This window comes from Sinocyclocheilus grahami, unplaced genomic scaffold, assembly GCF_001515645.1.
Source record: "Sinocyclocheilus grahami isolate Dianchi unplaced genomic scaffold, SAMN03320097.WGS_v1.1 scaffold76.1, whole genome shotgun sequence".
NCBI lineage: Eukaryota > Metazoa > Chordata > Actinopteri > Cypriniformes > Cyprinidae > Sinocyclocheilus > Sinocyclocheilus grahami.
In genome coordinates, this window is record NW_015505255.1 from 1,130,547 (window position 1) to 1,149,933 (window position 19,387).

The 19,387-nt window shown below is 38.1% G+C and overlaps 2 protein-coding genes across 4 annotated transcripts in view; both read right to left on the reverse strand.

Moving 5' to 3' along the window:
• The window catches only part of LOC107586037 (serine/threonine-protein kinase 33-like), a 24,914-nt gene extending 20,226 nt beyond the window's left edge, over positions 1-4,688 (reverse strand). For 2 of the 3 annotated variants that reach the window (XM_016273254.1, XM_016273250.1), the window contains exons 1-2: positions 4,625-4,688; positions 4,149-4,340 (exon numbers count right to left, since the gene is read on the reverse strand). The gene's annotated coding sequence lies outside the window, so the exon portion shown is untranslated. The remainder of the gene's footprint in view (positions 1-4,148; positions 4,341-4,624) is intronic. The other variant, XM_016273253.1, reaches the window with a different exon arrangement.
• A 5,370-nt stretch (positions 4,689-10,058) lies between these two features.
• LOC107586038 (ras-related and estrogen-regulated growth inhibitor-like protein) lies at positions 10,059-14,958 on the reverse strand. The gene is made up of 5 exons (XM_016273256.1): positions 14,907-14,958; positions 13,948-14,004; positions 11,812-11,885; positions 11,185-11,333; positions 10,059-10,368 (listed from the first exon to the last, which is right to left on the reverse strand). Exons 1-5 carry the CDS (start codon positions 14,956-14,958, stop codon positions 10,089-10,091), a joined length of 612 nt encoding a protein of 203 aa, XP_016128742.1. The 3' UTR covers positions 10,059-10,088.
• Positions 14,959-19,387: the final 4,429 nt, after the last annotated feature.

Sequence of the window (19,387 nt, forward strand, 5' to 3'; positions counted from 1 at the left end):
ACACACACACACACACACACAAAAGTAAGCCCACTCCGATTCATATTTAAATATGAATTCTGCGTGCCTCTGTGTTAATGAATGGCGCAGACGCGCGGTTTTGTGTAGTACCCGTACTGAAACGCTCGTGACGCTTCCGGTGATATTAATGTCTGTCGTCTCACTGAGGACATAAATACATGAATAACATCTCCAGAACTGCTCTGAGAGTCACTTCATCAGCATTTGACCGTTTCATTTGAGTAAAACCATCATCATGTCATACACACACAGAAATCTAAAAGGTATTCACGGCAACCCGTCAAAATAGAAGTTTGGTTTAACTTGAGGGCATTGGCAGAAATATATTACCAGGGCTCGACGCTTACTTTTCTTTTTAGGAGCACTTGTGCTCCTAACTTAAAAAATTTAGGAGCACGTTCAAAATTTTAGGAGCACCTTCTAATCAATAATCCAAAATGTTATCAAAAAGTAGCCTTCCCATTACGAGGTAATATTTGACTCCTCTAACTTTATTAAAAGTATGTCATCTTTTGTCAAATTCTTAAATTATATTTTATAACTTCAATATTTCTTCAATGTTTTAATTGTAATATTAAAGGACCTTTATTTTCCAAAAAATTTAATTTGTTTAATTTTCATTACTTAAAAGATAGATTAAATGAATGTTTTATGCCTTAAAACAAAATGTAAATACACAACACAGAATTTCTGAGCAAAAAAAATCATAAGGCTATTGTAAGAATAAATTAATCTTGTTTTATGCCAGGGGTGCCCAAACTCGGTCCTGGAGGGCCGGTGTCCTGCAGAGTTAAGCTCCAACTTGCCTCAACACACCTGCTACAAAGTTTCTAGTATGTCTAGTAAGAGCTTGATTAGCTGGTTCAGGTGTGTTTAATTGGGGTTGGAGCTAAACTCTGCAGGACACCGGCCCTCCAGGACCGCGTTTGGGCACCCCTGTTTTATGCTTTCAAATCAGACATGCTAAAACAGAATTTGGTTACAATAAAACATAAGGTTGGACAAATAAAACATTTCATAGGGCCCTAAACGTAATATTTGTTAAACGTTTAATAAATTGATGTTAAATTGTTTAAGTTTCATGATTTTAATTAATTAGACATGCTTTTTGATTAATAAAATGTAATTTAACCATTAAAAAGGTGTGTTTCCCCTAGCCGTAAACCTAGGGGAAACACTGAGACTGAGCTTGTCAGAAGGAGGGACTTTGTAGAAAACGCAGCGTTTGAGAGAGGCGGGGCATAGAGGACCTACAATAATGTACAGTATTTGAAAAATAATGTGTTTTTTGAACATTAAAGCATGTCAACATATTCTGTTACACCAAATACACAAAATAATGATCTTTAAAAAGCATCATATGACCTAGTTTGTACCGTATTGGCCCGAATATAAGACGACCCCCCCTTTTTCCAGATGTACCTTTTGGAAAAAGGCTTTTTAAAAAACAAATCTTGTTTTTTATCAGTAAAACACATTTTGTCTTCAATTATTTTCATATTGCATATTTTTCCTGTTTAAATTTTTGTTTTGAAAGTATGGTAAAAACTGATAAAATGTACCAACAATCACATTTAAAAAATATACACTTTTTGATATACCATTAAAAAAATAATAAATAGGTAGCCCATCTGAATTAGGACATTTAGGCCATCCATCTAATAGTAGCCTACCAAAATCTTATTAAAAGTAGAAGTTAAATCTTACTGTAGTCTTCAAATCTGGGCACTGTCTTACGTTTTAAAATCACAAAGGGAGTTTGGTCCCATCAGGCTAACATGACAGTCAGGATGCAGCTGTAAGGTTTTCTTTTTCTTTTGTTTTTACTCGCGATCTTTACAACACGCATTACATTACGTATTTCATGGCACACTCGTTTTATGCGTATTTGGCGCCACCTATTGTTGTAGGTGTATTATTGACATGTCAAAGTCTAGACCCTGAATATAAGACGACCGCGTTTTCTCAGATGTATTTCCAAGAAAAAAACATCGTCTTATATTCGGGTCAATACGGTAAATCCAACTTAACCACTGATTTCTAGTCGTGTCCTCTTTTGGAAGGCCAAACAAAGTAGTTTCGCTTTCACAACGAAACACACGGCGGGCTAGAGTGAGCAGAGGCCGACCCCGGGCTGGACTCCACTTTGTCCATAATATAAAAAAAAATCAGTGAAAGCTGATCCGGCGATCCACAGCACGAAGTTGATGTATTTCCTCAGCGACCCCGGGCTGGACTCCACTTTGTCCATAATAAAAAAAAAATCAGTGAAAGCTGATCCGGCGATCCACAGCACGAAGTTGATGTATTTCCTCAGCGACCAGCACGGATCAGCTATAGCATGACGACGCGGATATCGTCCTCTTTTGGAAGACCAAACAAAGTAGTTTCGCTTTCACAACGAAACACACAGCGTCTTCACGACATGGCGGCGCCGGCAACAACAATACTACAGCGAGAATAAAAGTTACGCCTTCTTTCTTTGCGTGAACATTTGGGCGGCATTATGCAAATCTTCCCACATAGTGAGGTAGACATGTGGGGGCGTGTTAGAACGAGCCGTTTTAGGAAGGCATGGCTGACTCTTAACTTTTATAAAGTCTATCTATTTGAGACTTTAGTCTTTGCAGCTTTACAGATCTTTATGCACCAAGAGCTTGTAACACTCCAAAGAGAAAGGAAAAATTGAAATCGCATCATATGACCTCTTTAAAGGTTCCTCATGCAACCATATGCCAATAAAGAACCTTTATGTGTATACAGAAAATATTTGACCAGTTCTGTTTGTAAAACATTGTAGCTGTGTCCAAAACTGACCAAAGCTACCTTGCTTCTTTTTTATTCAATGACAAGCAGTATTTTGCATATGAATGTACCTTGAAAGGAAAATGGCTTCAGCCAGGCTTCCAAGGCACCCAAACATCATTTGCAACATTCTAGAAGAAAATCAAATAGTGACAACTATCTTTATGTAACTACTTATATTTAGCTTTTATTTCTCGAAGTTCAATAAAATAAAAGCATTGAAATATAAATATATAAATAAATGAATTTACTCCTTTCAGTTGCTGTATCGGTTTTATTCTTTCCACCAACTGCCAACCCACACACCACATAGACTGGGATATCATAGGAAGCGATGGACACAATCTACGCTTCAAAATCCAACCAGATAAGGCATTTTAATATACAGGATGTGATGTAAACAATGAATTCAGGCATGCCTTGATGCTTTCCTATGGCCACTGCCTGAGAAGGCAGCTTTTTTCAGCTTTCAGACACAGCCTATATGTCATGAGAATTTGATCTTACTTCATTTAAAAAAGATATATATTTTCCTATCTCATAAATTTGACCGTATTTGCTTATAGAATGATAGAATGACACTATACGAAATATTAGTTCATACCTGACTCTGCAACATAGACAAAGCCTATTTTGTAGGACAAAATGAGACCTGGCACAACCACGGCAATATTCAGTAGCTTAAAGCCAATAATTATTTAAATCTCGTGCAAGTAGCAATTAACTCCCTGTGACCTGTTCCAGCTAAATATAATTATCTGGCATAGAACCTGCATAATAATAGATGTTTTATTGCTCCCTTATATTTCAAAACACCCACTATGCTTGTGTATGGAGTGGCTAGGTGACTATATCCTGAGTGTGCTAAAATCAAGTTCTTCTGTTTGAGCACTTCATTTTATAAACATAACTGCATGTAGCCTACTTCTCTTTCTGGCTTTTTAACAGAAGAAAAAAAAACGTATTTCCGTATTCTTTATTCTTCTCATTTCTCACGTCTAATGGATAGTTATTAGCCCAGCAAAATTCCTCAAAAGATGTTTTAGTCGTGTTGAGGTGCAAAAACAGAATTAAAGTAGCATAAAGCTTTCAGCATAATGGTTCTACTTACATTATGCGACTACAGAGACATCCTCATTGTATTTTCCGCGAGAAATGGTCGAGTTAGATTTAGTTAGGTGCACATTAGTGAGATAGAAATTACACTGCCGAGCCGGACCTCGTTGCCATGGCAACACAGAGCGTTTGGCCAACTCGCGCTTCCTCTTCAGTGAAAGCTCACGAGACATGAAGACAACCCGCATTTATAAATATACACTTACCTTTCATATGAGTTGCTGCGTTTGCGAAGGTGTTTTCCGCTGTTATGCCTCTTATAGGTCATCGAAATCCTTGATGCAAGAGAATTTCAGATGTGACACTTGCGGTTGTCCAAACTTTCCTCCCTCGAGAGGGAGGGAGGGCGAACTACGGTGTGGTGTGAGGGACATCACCAACAACGAGACACCTGCACACTGCAGTTATGTGAAGAACAATTTCAGTAACTGGAAGCATGAATCCTATTGTTATAGGTTATTGTTGTCATGTCACGACCAGGGGTGTTTCTATAGCCTTTCATTAGTAGCCTACTTGGGCACAATAAGATAAATACTATTGTGCTGATTCTGAATGATTAACATATTCACGTGCCGTGATATTTGCAAGATATATGCAATGTTTATGCAATATGCAATGCATTTTTTGGTACTTTAAGTACTTCCGAGTACTGTTTGTTATTTTCGTTTGAAAATGTCTTTACCTGGATGAGATGTTAGCACAGCCTAATAAATCTCCATCGCTGGCAGGATCTATTTGCAGATTTGATTAAAAAATATATATTGTAGATAAATATTCCACTTCATCCAGGGTCTTAAGTGTTGTTTTTACAATCAGGACAAAACGATTCAGTGCGTCGAATGATTCTTACTGAATCGCGAACCGATTCCGACTGTTATGCTACAGTTCGAGCAGTTCATTGAAATGAACTGACTCAAATGAGTCATTCATTCCTGCAGTAATAATTCCGAACCACCACCAAAAACACTGGGCAGACGACATGATTGTCACGGGAAATGTCTCTAGGATCAGTATGCTGCTGCTCCCTAGTCAGAGAAGGATTTAGTAGTACAGTTTACTGAAGCACAGCAGAATATCACTGGGGCTTGTGCTACGCCCACTTAATAGGTATTGTGTTATATCGTGGCATAGCCTATTTAAAGACGTTTATTTTAATCTTGCTCGTGCTAAAGCTGAAATATCTGCAGGAAATTCTTTAACTCGCTTTTGATTAAATGTAATATTTAAAAATGTGTGTGAATATTATGCTGTATAAAGTATTGTTTTTAAATGCAATTTAAACAAAAACGTCCATAAGTCAAAATAAGCTGGCACTGAGCATTCACAAAATGTGCTTCTCGTTTAGTTTTCGCTGGTTAAAACGGTTAGGAAGTACTAGGTGTTTGTCTCCATCTAGTGGATCATAAGCTCCTGTAAGGTTCATGACTTAAGTGGCACGTGGATTTTTTTCTGACCTAATATAATTAACTAATATAAATCAAATCAAAACAAAAGTTGCACTCATGTGAAAATAGAGTCAATTTAGACATGATTGAAAAATTAGATCAACACTTTGACACAGTAAGAGAAGATTCATTCCAAACATATCAGGTTGGTCAAAAGTTTACATCTTTCAGAATCTGCAAAAGGTTAATTATTCTACCAAAATAAGAGGGATCATACAAAATACATGTTATTGTTTATTTAGTACTGACCTGAATCAGATATTTCACATAAAAGATGTTTACATATAGTCCACAAGAGAAAATACTAGGCTAGGTGAATATATAAAAATGACCCCGTTCAAAAGTTTACGTTGATTCTTAATACTGTTTTGTTACAGTACCTGAATGATCCACAGCATAATGTTCACGAGTCCCTTGTTTGTCCTGAACAGTTAAACTGCCTGATGTTCTTCAGAAAAACCCTTCAGGTCCCACAAATTCTTTGGTTTTGCAGAATATTTGTGTATTTGTTCCATCTTTTCACACTAAGGACAACTGAGGGACTCATATGCAGCTATTAAAGTCCATCAGTTGCAGAGGCAGACAGTAACTAAGTACTTTTACTTGAGTATTGTACTTAAGTACACTTTTTGGGTATCTGTACTTTACTTGAGTATTATTTTTTCTGGGAACTTATGACTTTAACTTCACTACATTTGAAAGACAAATATTGTACTTTTCACTCCACCACATTTCTATCAAGGTCCTCGAAGTAGAAAGTTGTTACTCTGTAGCAGCTTTGAAAATCAGTGGGTGATTTTTTTATTCTCTAAAACGTGACTCTATTTTTTTCAGACAGTTTAGTTTGAGTTTTTTATCTTCCTTATCACTCTGTATTTACAGGATTTCACTGTACTGTATTCAGTAGGTGTAATGTATTGTAAGTTGCTTCAGAAGTATTGTAAGTACTACGTACAACAATAAAACAGTGCATTGACATAAGAAAGGAAATTTACTTTTGGTACTTAAGTACTTTTAAAAGCAAGTACTTCTGTACTTTTACTTAAGTAAAAATCTGTCTTTACAACTTTTACTTGTAATGGAGTAATATTTGACCAGCAGTATCTGTACTTTCACTCAATTAATGGAGTTGAGTACTTTGTCTGCCTCTGCTCAGTTGTCCTCAGTGTGAAAAGATGGATGGCTGAAGAACAGCAGGCAGTTTAACTGTTCAGGACAAACAAGGGACTCATTAACAAACTATCACTAAACAAACAAAAAAAACAGCTGTGGATCATTCAGGTAACCACACAGTATTAAAAATCATTGAGATGTAAACTTTTGAACGGTCATTTTTATAAATTCAACTAGCCTATTATTTTCTCTTGTGGAATATATGTAAACATCTTTTATGTGAAATATCTTATTCAGGTCAGTACTAAATAAACAATAGCATGCATTTTGTATGATCCCTCTTATTTTGGTAAAATAATTAATATTTTGCCATTTCTGAAAGGGGAGTGTAAACTTTTGACCTCAACTGTATGATAAGAGTGTCCAAGCAGTGTCCTTATTAACTATAAAAGAAATGTAACAATAATAAAAAAGTAACCATTTTATTGGTAGGTTATTAGGTTAGTGAACATGTTATTACATTTTTAAAAAAAATCAAGGTATACACATTTTACTTTAGCTACAGTTATAAGAAAAGTTATCTACAATATGAAGTGGAATTCTGCATTATAAAGCTGCACTTCAAACAAGTTACAATAATAGACAAACACAACCTGCTTAAGCTAATCACACAAACTACTGAACTTGACATGACATTACTGGTACCTAAACAATAATCTGAAAAGTAGAATCAGTATTGTATTTTGAAACTTTAGCAGCAGTAAATTCTGTTTACTTTGTCCTTCATCTGATAAGCAGCCTTGCACAAAAGAATGTTACCTTTTTTCTTCATGGACAACTTTAAATTTATTGATATTTCTGAGATTCTTTGAATTTCTTTGGAAGTCTTTCATGGCTTCTGCTGCTGTGTCCCATTACACTCCCCATTTCCCTATAGGTTGTGAATCAGTATATCGTGAACACAAATTCAGGCACTCGCAAAAGGCCACTAAACATTGGGGCACTGATTGAAAACTGGGTCACACATAAATGTCACTGGTATTTATCAACAACATCACTGTATTATATTCCAGGACTAGTGCCCTTCTAGTATGATTTGTGTTGTTTAGCATGCATCTTCACAGTAGCTCTTAAAGTACAGTGGCATGATGACATATCCACTCATCCACCATTTTTCTTGAATTGTGAGACTTGAACCATGACAGTATATAAGCAGGGTATAAGTGATTTACAGTGCAAGCAGGGTATAAGTGATTTACAGTGCAAGCAGGGTATAAGTGATTTACAGTGCATTGCGGAACAATTTTGACAATGGGACAGCCCTAGAATTTGATTTTGATGCAATACAAGCTAACAAAAATATGCTCTAAGGATGTTTTGCAAACATTCCCATTAAGTTATGAAAATGTTCTCTGAGCATTCGAAATGCCCAGTTTTTTTAAATGCTTTAAAAACTTTTTTTTGTTGTTATATGAACGGTAAGGGATCATTCCATTTTATAATTTTCCAGACATTATGGGCATATTATTTTTGAATGTTCTCTGAATATGCTGAAACAAGTAGCAACATTTAAAAAAATATTAGATGAACATCCAACTAAACATTTCCGAAATAAAACATTCCATGAATGATGTAGAAATAATGTTTTGAGAACATTAGTAAAGACCAGATAACTCTGAATGAACATTCTGTTAACATTACCAGAATAACTCTTTTTTCATTACTTTGAGAGAAACTTGCTAGAACATTAAAGGGGTCGTATGATGCGATTTCAATTCTTCCTTTCTCTTTGGAGTGTTACAAGCTCTTGGTGCATAAAGACTTGTAGTTTTTAATTTCTCCGATCACAAATGCAGACATTGTTTTATGTTTAAAAAGACAGTATAAGTCATTATAATCCGTAATTATGTCCCCACTGGATGCAACAAATGCCTCGTTTATAATGGGTTTTAATGTTTTTGTCTCATTGCTCCGGCCGGACAGGGCATCACAATATGGTAAGGGGCGTAACATTTCCGTCACACGCTTGAGGTATTCGGCCAATCACACCGCACTGGATAGCTGGCCAATCCGAGCAAACCTCGCTTTTCAGACCGATGAGCTTTGTAAAAATTTACGCGTTTCAGAAAGGCGGGGCATTTTTTTTAACCTTAAACCGCATAAACACATTTCATTAAACCAAATACACAAAATAATGTTCTTTTTAGCAACATCATATGACCCCTTTAACCAAAGTTCTGATAACATTTCTTGTAGGCTTGTTTTACTTTGTTTTTGTGATTAACCTAAAGCAGAATGTGTTTTTACACAGGTCATTCCCAAGGGCCCACAAACCTTGCAATGTACAGTATGGGAAAATCTGCAGTTCATTGTTTTTATTCAAAAAGAGGCCCTGAGAATGCTACGGAAGGAATGCGGGAGAGTTTTATTTTCATTCCTCTGCCACAGGTTTTTGTTAGAAAGGTAATTTACCTGCATTTTACACCTCATCACAGTATCTCGATATATGAAATTCCCTTCAACTTTGTTGTGCATTCCTTGACGCAAACTCGATCTCATGCCATTAAAATATTTTCAGAGAGCAAGGGAAAGAATGTGTGCTACTCTTTCAAGAGAAAAGCAAAAGCTTCACGAATTTGCAAACATTCCCCATTCCTCTCAAAGATATTGAAAATATTATCAAGAGGTGTATACAGTATGTCAACAAAAATATGAATTTTAAGACAAAAGTAGCTTTGGGTTTTCTGACTCTTCTGAGTCAGATAAGAGAACAATCATAAAATAATATAGAAAAATAAGGCAAAAATTTTTCTTTCTAAAGAAAAACACATTCCATAAATGTAACTCTTGTACTAAAATTATTTATGCAAATAAATGCAAAGATGGTAATGCGAACCGCAAAGTATGTGTCATTGGGATACTGTGTCAGCTACTGTAAATCAATAGTGTTATATACACACATGCCTTTATTTGTTTTAAAGGGGTGTTTGACTGCTTTTTTTTATAGACTTGATTGTGTTTTTGGGGTGCAGTCTAACATGTGTTAATGCTTCGTTTAAAAAATATATATATATATATTTACCTTTATTCTACACCACACTGTCCTTTCTCCAATAAACGTGCTGATGATTTCCTGGTTTTATGAACCACCCCTTTAATTTATTCTGTCTACCCCTATTCTGTTTATAACTAGTACCTCTTTACCCTTGCTAATTATACTATATATCAGGGGCCTCATGTGGGAAAAGTCATGTAAATGAATAAATAATCTTGAGTAAAAAAAAAAATTTGTAAAAATACTTACTCCAGTTAATCATGAACACCTGGAAAAGTCATGGGACCGTCAAATAATGTTGAAGGGGCTTGGAGTCAAACAGTACCACTGAGAACCACTGCTCTATATGATGATCTTGGCTGCGTGGGATTTTTCATAGTGGTTTGAATTTGAATTTGCACTATATATCAAAGCATACTTCTATTCATACACATAAAACCTTTCCAAGAACATCAGGTTTAACAGGGACAAATCTCCATTACTGATTCAATGAAGACTCATTGCTCTTTTCTGGGCTCTTTCATGTTCTGCACTCAAACAGACTTTCTCCTCTTGCCAAAGACATTGTTAATGAGCTTGGCCATGGATTTGGAGCCACTGTACCGCCTGCGGTCGCCTCTATGCTTAAGCTGTTCCATCACATGGCGGATGAGCTTTGTGAAGAGGTTGGAGATCTCCAGGTAGTTCTCAGCTGCCGAAACCTCCTGGAAGAGGCATTTGTTCTCCTGGGCCAGAGAGCGGCCCTCCTCATCACTCACTTGGCGGCTGTGGCATAAGTCCTGCTTGTTACCCATCAGGCAGATGGGAACCTCCCTATTGAAATGAAATCAGATTATTTGCTTTCAGGAGAAAATTGCTTTGTGATCCGAACATGGCCATATGATTTATTAAGTAAATTAAATAGTGGTTAGGAATACATTTATAATTAGATTTATACATTTATAATCTAGTTTAATAATGCTATACAGCACATGTTCAAACACTGAGATTCTTTTCTCACAATGTGTGTCCTAATTGGAACAATGGCAATGGCATAGCTTATATTTTTCCCTCATCTGACACCATAGCAAGTGGAACAATTGACAAAGAAAAAAAAATCAAATGGTCGCAATGTGGTTGGAAATTTGCTGCAAAGCTAAAACTTCATGTTACAAGAACAACCACTTGCTGCATTTTTTGAAGTGTCAATTTTTAAGCCGGTTTTAAGAAACATGTTGGATTCTGACCACCCATGAGTGATCTCCTTGCCCATTTCAGAGTTCTAATGGACTCCAGATGCCCAGTCTTATGCTCACTTACTATTGTTTCAAAGGACTTTCAAATGACAAATAACCAGTGAAACCTAAACCATCCAGACTTTTAAATTTCTCTATAAATGTGATGGAATAAATTGGAAAGTTTTGGCCTGCTGGTCATAATACAGTTATCGAAACCATTGGAAACCGTGCGGACATGGACAGTTCTTTTGATTATTTGATGTGACCCAGTCTGTCCTTTACAGATGTGCACAGATCCAAGCAGGAAGCCTCCACTCTGTTCTGCAAATGGTCCTCATTAATTCATTAAAACTCCTTCGTCCTATTCCAGTCAACATCAGACAAAGGTCAAAAGGTCACTGGAGAGACTCACCCTTTACAGGTCTCTCGACGACTCTCTTTGATCTGCGCCAGGATGTTTTTGGCATTTAGGAAGGATGTACGGTCACTGATGGTGTACACCACCACAAAGCCATCAGCCCAGTCCAGTGGTTCCTCTAGGATACATTTGCTTTCTTCACTCTGCCAGGGGGTGGGGGGCACACAGAGGTCCAGTCAAAAACACATGCTCATGCAAAGTCCCATCTAACAAAATGGAATAGCGGATTGTTGTTTCATTTGTTTAGAGTTGACTAGATCTCTACCAGAAGTTTTTGTTTTGGATGCAGTGATTGACTGCCAGTGTTGGCTGTATACACTCAGGCATTTCGTTACAGAGTAGAAAGGTGTCCATCTCATGAATTCAGTTTTGGAAATCAAAGTAAAACAACAACTGGAGAAGTAAAAGTTCCCAGATGCAGCAGCTGTAAGACATGAGGCTCAGTTTTCAAAGGCTCTGCACTGCATACTCTGCTTCAGGGAAAGATCATAAATCCCATCAGAGCACAACATGCATTTCCCATAAGAAGCTGTTATATCTGAGCATGTCGCCCTATGGCAGTGTTTGTATGAACGCTAGCCATGAGCTCAGGGTAGCTGTTATGAAAGAATAAACACATACCTGTGAGCACGGATCAAAGACTTCCAAGTTCAACTGTCTTCCATCAATGGAGAGCCTTTTATGGTATAAGGAGTCTGCAAAAAATTATGTTGGATAAAAACCTTGGTATTAAAACAAATGTGCGCATCATAAAATCGGACCCCTGAAATCAAGGTAGACTGTTAGATGCTCATATAAAATTCAAGGGAATAAAAGTAGAGACCGAATACATGTGATGTGATATACATGTAGTTGTATCAGAGGTGCAGTGATTACTGGGAGCCTCAAAAATCCATGGCATGATTGGAAGGAATGGACTTTTAGGAACTAGACAACAGGAAAACATACACCAGCCCTGCTTGTACACAGAGTGTGGCCTTTTAAAAATCAATGTAAACATTCATTATTTAGAGATGAAAATTGTGTCATCATTTACTCAGCCTAATGTCTTTCCTGTATGGCTTTCTCCTGTGGAACACAGAAGTAGATATTGTGAAGAATATTTTAACATCTTTGTCCATATAATGAAAGCTAAAGGAGTAAAAACAAAATGGAATGTCTCGGTTACGTATGTAACCCTCGTTCCCTGAAGGAGGGAACGGAGACGTCACGTCGGATGACCGACGAATTGGGATCTCGCTTAGAGGGACCAATCTACTTCGAGTGTAAACTAAACGAATAGAGGAATTGCTCTTTGTCGAGTATTTGGATACCACCGACCGAGAGGTCAGTGGCAGAAAAAGATGAAAAGATTCTCCGCCCGGCCCTCCTCCGGGGGAGGGAGTGGTGTGCTTACCATCTCCTGAAGAGCAGGTCCCTCCACCTCTGGGTTGCCCGTCTCAGGGCCTCTGCTCTTTCGCTTGCCACCAGGTTTGGCGGGGGCCTGGACGGGCGGGGCGGCTGCCCTGCGACCAGCTCCACGGCGCAGCTTTGCTGGAGGCCGCAGGAGCGGGGCGGTGGCAGGGGGGCCGCCCTCGGCGATGGCAGCAGCTGCACACCGGCCTTCTTGGCAGGATGTACCTGATGGCCTCAGTCTGCCTTGGTCAGCGAAGAACTGCTGGGCAAGTTCTCCACCGTGTCGCCGAAAATGCCGGCCTGGGACACGGGGGCGGACAAGAATAGTGTCTTGCCGTCTCGCGCATGTCAGCCAGTCACAGCCAGAAATGGCGCTCCTGGACCACCATAGTGGACATCGCAGGACCCAGAGACCGCGCCGTAACCTTCGTTGCTCGTGGCGCAAGATCCGCCGCAGTGCGGAGTTTTCTGCGAACTTCCGGGTCGTGACCACCCTCGTGCAAGTCCCTCAGTGCCTTGGCCTGGTGCACTTGCAATTACGCCGTAGCGTGTAAGGCGGAGGCAGCTTCTCCACAGGTCGTATAAGCATCGCTGGCCAGTCGAGTACCTACAGACCCGGGAGGGGAGGCACGGTTCTCCCTGCCGGTTGGAGGTGGTATTAGGACACAACTGCATCGCAACCGACCGCTCCACCGGGGGAACCCTTGTAACCCCCTAGCTGCCCCACCATCGAGGGTGGTGAGGGAGGAGGAACCAGTTGAGCTCCTCATGCACCTCCGGGAAGAAAGGCACATTACAAATTACATTACAAATCAGTTATGTTACCAAACTACTACAAGTACCAAAATCTGCTTTGTACCTTAAAATTAATTGATAACCACCGTAATAATAAAGGTGTTAAAAGAGAAAGCAACATGATGAATCAGTTAATTGTAAACAGTCATTGTAAATATGGTGTATATAGAACAAAACACCATTAGAATAACATATGACACTAAAACAACAATTTGTATTTTTCTATAAAAAAATGAAAAAACTATTTTACACTGTACTATTAGAGAGTTCTCACTTTTTTTGCAATAAGCTTTGTATAAATTTATTCTTTTTAGTCTTTATTCTTTTTAGTCATTTTAATCCTTTTACTCATTTCACTCATTTTTACAGTCAGATGCATCCTTATTTCCAATTGTATGTAAAGGACATCCTCTTGCCTAAGCTTGCATCTATTAAATGAACAATAAAGCTGTGTTATGTGAATTACAGCATTTAATAATATTCCAGACATAATGGCAGATAAAACCCATGAACACATGAGTAAAGTTCTGGCTGTGTTGTTAAATGTGCATGTGAGACTGTACTTACTGGTATTTGACGCATATTCTCCTATGAATCGCTTGGTCAAGAATCTCACCAAAACCGCTGAGGACAAGAGAGAAGAGATGATTGATTAGTCACTTATTGAGATTGATCATCCTAAGCCTTGATGTAAATGACTCATATGACAGCTTAAAATAAGTAGAGAGGGCACAAGGTCAAAGTCCAGCCCCTCATCAAAGACCTGGCCAGTCTACAGTGAACACTGGTGCATATTTGGCTTACATTTTCTCCATGAGCACACTACCTGGTCTATATGAAATATTTGAGCCATGAAGCTATGCTGGCTCATTGACTCATTGAAGTCGGGGCTTGAGTTTCCATGCATAAATGCGCACTTAGCGGCTGCTTTCAATCCCTCTACCCAAATATAAACCATTAAGCAGTCAGGATTCAACTCGTATTCCTCTCAAATGTGCAACAATAGACCTCTCCTTGTTGTTCAATTCTGTCTTCACCCTGGTCATTTGAATCAGAATCCTGACTGATTCTGAACTAGAGTTTCGTTCTCAGGGGACATAGCATCATTTCCCAAACACTTAATAGTCATTAGCACAGGTATGCAGCCTGAAGGGCTAAATGTTCCTATGCTTCTGAGTGGAACAAAAAATAATCTTTCCCCAATTTCAGCAATTACTTGCCTCTCACAACCATCTATTTTAATTTCCCTCTGAGATGACTTGTATAACCATGACCTCACTACTGATCTGTTCCAATATACAAAGTGCTTTCAGTGTTTGTAGAGGGCAGACACAATGTCTCAGTGCATTGTGAAGCACTCACACACATTACTACACAGCTCACACATGGATGATTTCCAACTGAAAATGTGAGGACCATGCAACTGGCACATGGGTTAAAGAGTGCTGTAAAGTTTTAGTTAATCTTAAAGACAGATATATGCATATAAATGTACAAACTACATAGAGTATAAGATGAGTACTCACCAGATTTGCCTGCTCCCTCACTGCCCAGCAGGGCCAGTTTGATGTCATTCATTGTTGTAGATGGTGGCCTGTGTTTGCTGTGCTTCTCTGTGTCCAAGTAGTTGGACGGTCCCAGTCACAACTCTTTACTATTTACTCTGCTCAGTGAAGTGGTGCCACACTCCCTCTCTCTCTATCTCTCTTACTCTCTTTCTGTAAAACATGCAGACGTTCCTTTCTTCCATCTCTCCTCCCACTACTCACAGAGAGCTGAGCTGCCACATGGTCAATTCAACATCCCTTCAACACTTAAAAGTTGTTCAGATAAGTGGAGAACTTGGCTTCATTAAATTTAAACCTAAGAGCTTTGTGATCTGATTTTTATCAGAAATTCTGATTTAGATTTAAGCAAAATTAAACAAAATTGAATCTTTGTTCACAGTCCAAACATGCTGCTGGAACTATTTAGTGACTCGTTTTGCAAGATACATCATTGCGCAAGTAGGTGGCGAAAAGTAATTACCTTTCTGAATGAGTCTTTGAATCTTTGACTCATCGAATCATGTTACTCAGAGACTCGCAACGGCTCTACTGTGACTGCCAATAATTGTCTATCTATTTTGCTCTGTCAATGAAAATAATCACAAACAAACCCACAGCATGTGCTTCTCAGAGCACGTGTATCACTTCAGACTCCTTTGTGAATGTCATGTCGTTATAGTGCTTAGCGTTTTAACCGTATTTGTGTTTGTACATTAAGTATTTTTTTAACTGATCAGCGCCGCGCTTGTGAGATTATTTCACGCCGTTCGTAGCGCGGTCGCGAAGCTGGTCAGCACGGCGCCAGCTCTGTAACATCACGCTCTTTCGTCCCACTTTCAGTGCATTTGGCTTCCCAAATGTATGGCTAAACACAGGTTCTCTCGCCCTCAGTTATGTTGCTTCTACCTGCTGTTTATTGCTGTAGATATGCAATGCAGCGAGACGTATATAGAGACATTTGCTCATTTGCATTTAAAGCGATACACTCCAAACAGCTCTTTTTTAGACACACCCCAAAAATGACATTTTCCAGCTGATATAATAAATGATCTGTTGGGTATTTTGGGCTGAAACTTCACAGACACATTCTGGGGACACGCAAGACCAATATTACATCTTGTTAAAAGGGGCATAATCGGTGCCCTTTAAAAACTAATTTGATTAAAGATTAACCGACTAATTCTCTTGTCACCACCTATGGAAAGAGTCAGTGAAAGTCCCCACCACAGAAACTACTGGTTATAAAACAAAACAAAACTAAATAATTTATCTTAAACATTATAGAATACCTCTATATATGTATCATTTAGGTACTAATGTGCATCCTTTAGGGGTAAATGTACAAAGGTGTACCTTTTGTAAGGGTGCCGTGCCAGTGAAAGTTTTTGTACCTTTTTTTCTGATACTGTATATAACCTCTAAAGCAAGTCCCTAATATGAAGTATAAGTATACACAGTCTTACTGAAATTGAAGTTTGGGTTAGGTATTTAAAGTGGTTGGCAAAGCTGTCTCACATCAAATATGCTGTCTCTCAATTATCTGAGCAAACATGTTAGCCCCAACAGCAAAGTTCACAGTGCCAACATACCACTCGGCCAAGAACGTCAGCCATATTTTGATTGTAGGGATCAATTCCTTTTAAAGTGGAGAGCAGCAATCAATTTTCCCTCTTTTCCAGAACAGTTCCAAAAATTGAAAGACGTTCAGCCATCCAAACTTCAATTTCATGGGCTGCTACACTGGTCAGGGAGTCTTTTTTCCGCAGACCTTTTTTTCTGTTTCAGTCTTTTCATTCTTCAGCTGAGTTCACCCCGGTGTCCCATTATTATTCTGTTATGTTTCATTTCATTTTTGTCGTCTGATGATTCACAGACACTTTAGAAATACAAAAGCTTAAAATGTGCCCGGCACCACAAATATGTGGCACATATCAGGCTTTGTTCATTTCACTACTGAGTATATCACTTTAGACAGAGTGGAATTTCATCAAATTACAGCTATAAACTAATTTTGTGGAATCAGTGAGGCTTAAAACAGAATATCACTCAAGTCACTCAAGTTAAAAAGCTCGCAAAGACCTCAAAACAAGCAATCACTGACAGAAAAAACATGATTACGAAACAGAAGAAAGCTATACATCACTTAAATATATATAAAAGGCAAACTCTAAACTGGCCAAACAGTACACAGATGTGAATCAAGCACGGATGCATTTGTTAGGGCTATATACTTTCTCATTTGCGAAGCCCTAAATATTGTTTCTATTAGACTGCAACATGTTGTGAAGTCTGCCGTTTATTTACTTGCAATTCGTTCTGTATTTTCGTAATTATCTACATGTTTTAAATGCAGTTGCATGTCTAATCACAATCAAAGTATTTCCAAAGGCACACACAAAAGAATGGGCAAAAATTGCCCATTAAACTACAAGAAATCATGACCTCCTTTAGGAGTCGTTATAAATGAGTACTCAAAGCTGAAGGGGGGGAAATGAGGCCAGCTGTATCTCATGAGAAGAAGAGGAAAGGGGGATTTAAAAGCTGCCAGTAGAGTTATTGCATCATGTCTGTGTTTAGTGCGGCCTTGTGGGGGCTCTGCTCTTATCCCCCATCTTTAAGAAGGCAATCAGGGGTGTAATCCTGCAAGTATTGGGGGAATTCTCCGAGACCCAGCCCAGACACTGATCTGATTTAAGTGTCATCAGGAAGCTGTCAGTTAAGATGAGCCAGGAAGTGTCTGCTGGGGTTAAGAATTACAGTACCTTTCCAGGGAAGCTCAATTTGTAAAGGAGAAAAACTGTAGAAAGACGATCACCCTTTTAGATGGCATCAAAGCTCACTTAATATCTTTTTATCTGAAGGAACTGTTAGAGGAAGACTGTCCAAAACGAAAGCCTGTGAGATTACAGCAAGAAACAAATTGTTCATCTGTGTTTAGTATTTCTGCCAAACATGGCACATTGTAAACTGTGCCAACGTGCAATTCTAAGAATTATTTGATGCTTTATTAACATTTTTGGCCTTGAATTTAAACAAAAATAACAGTTTGTTAATTTTTTTAACTCAAGTTATTTTCTATGCTAAGTGTTTTTTGAAGACATCGCTAAAGAAAAACGCTATCTTAAAAAAGCAACACGTAAGTAATTAATCAAACTGATTTCATACTAAAGCAACAGTCTTGATTGCAGAATCTTTATCTTGCAATATTAAACCAAAACAGTGTCCTGTTACCCTTGTGCAGAAGACATATGCATTTTGTTTTCCCATATCAAACACAAAGTGGAAAAACTTCATATTGATTTAGAGTGGCAGGGTGGAGATGTCATCCGAATGTTTTTCACTTGTAATGAAATTATCCAGGGCCCTCTTCTTGGCTTATGGCCTCCGTGCTGTTGGATGACCAGACTTTATTAATCTGTCAGAACTACACATGCAACAATACAGCCTCAAGAATCTCAGGGAGTTCTAGTGAGTTTCTGCTCCACGGGAAAAAGCCCTCACAATACTTATTACAGTGTTCACATGCTCACACAAGGAACACCAATGAGTCACACACTCAACACTGCAGTTCTGTGACTCTCATGCATTTAGAGCTGTATTTCCACAAGTAGTGCTTTAAAAGGTGACATGATGTTTTAATCAGTTCTCTGCAAGTAAAATTAAATTAGAAAATGTAGTTGGAACAGACCTGTTTTCAGATGAGGCCTAATGTTTTTGTACCACTTGCCAGGCTGAGTCATAAGTGTGTCAGAGCTATTTGAACCCCTAAATGGACCATTTACTTCAAACGGAATTATACACAAAAAAAATCTAGGGTTATTTGATGCTGAACTTGTTAAAAAGCTGAACGAGTATGTTTATATGCCTATCTAGGGTTTTAGAAACGTTTCAGTCTGTTAACCCATCCAACTCTTAAAAAAAAAATCAGTAATACATTCTGAAAAATCTATTTTACAATAAAAAATGCTTTGTGTATGTACCTTTAGGGTTTTTAAGCGTTTAAAAGTTGCATGTCTACCTGAGCTAACGTCAGTTTCCTAAAATTGTAAATGTCACAGGAAAATTAATGATGTAGTAGGATTTGTTGACAGTAAAGGTATTTAAAATTATATAGAAAATTTCCAGATGTAGTTTTAACCTCTTATTTTGTACATTTCAATCAAAGCTAGAAGTTACAGTTGTTTTTGGAAAAGCAATTACTTGCATGATTAATTTGTGATAAAAATGAGTTTACGTCTGGTCGGCAATTTGGTGATAATGCTAGAAAGGCTTTCAGGGAAAAAAAGCACTCATATATTTTGCAATGTCTTGAAGGTTCAATTGGCAATGTTTCATCCATAACTGACTGTATATTTAAACATGGTTCATTTCAAGTCTGATTTTAAAACCATTAGGTAAAAGCAATGTTGTCTGTGTAGCAGAAGGAAACATCAAATTCTGAATCGCATATTTACACCATA

Excerpts from the sequence above, each read along its gene's own strand:
- LOC107586038 (XM_016273256.1), bottom strand. The coding sequence starts at position 14,958 with ATGAATGACATCAAACTGGCCCTGCTGGGCAGTGAGGGAGCAGGCAAA. Across the intron at positions 11,886-13,947 it reads AGAATATGCGTCAAATACCA|ACTCCTTATACCATAAAAGG; the intron begins GTAAGTACAGTC and ends AATTTTTTGCAG. Across the intron at positions 11,334-11,811 it reads TCTTTGATCCGTGCTCACAG|AGTGAAGAAAGCAAATGTAT; the intron begins GTATGTGTTTAT and ends ACCCCCTGGCAG.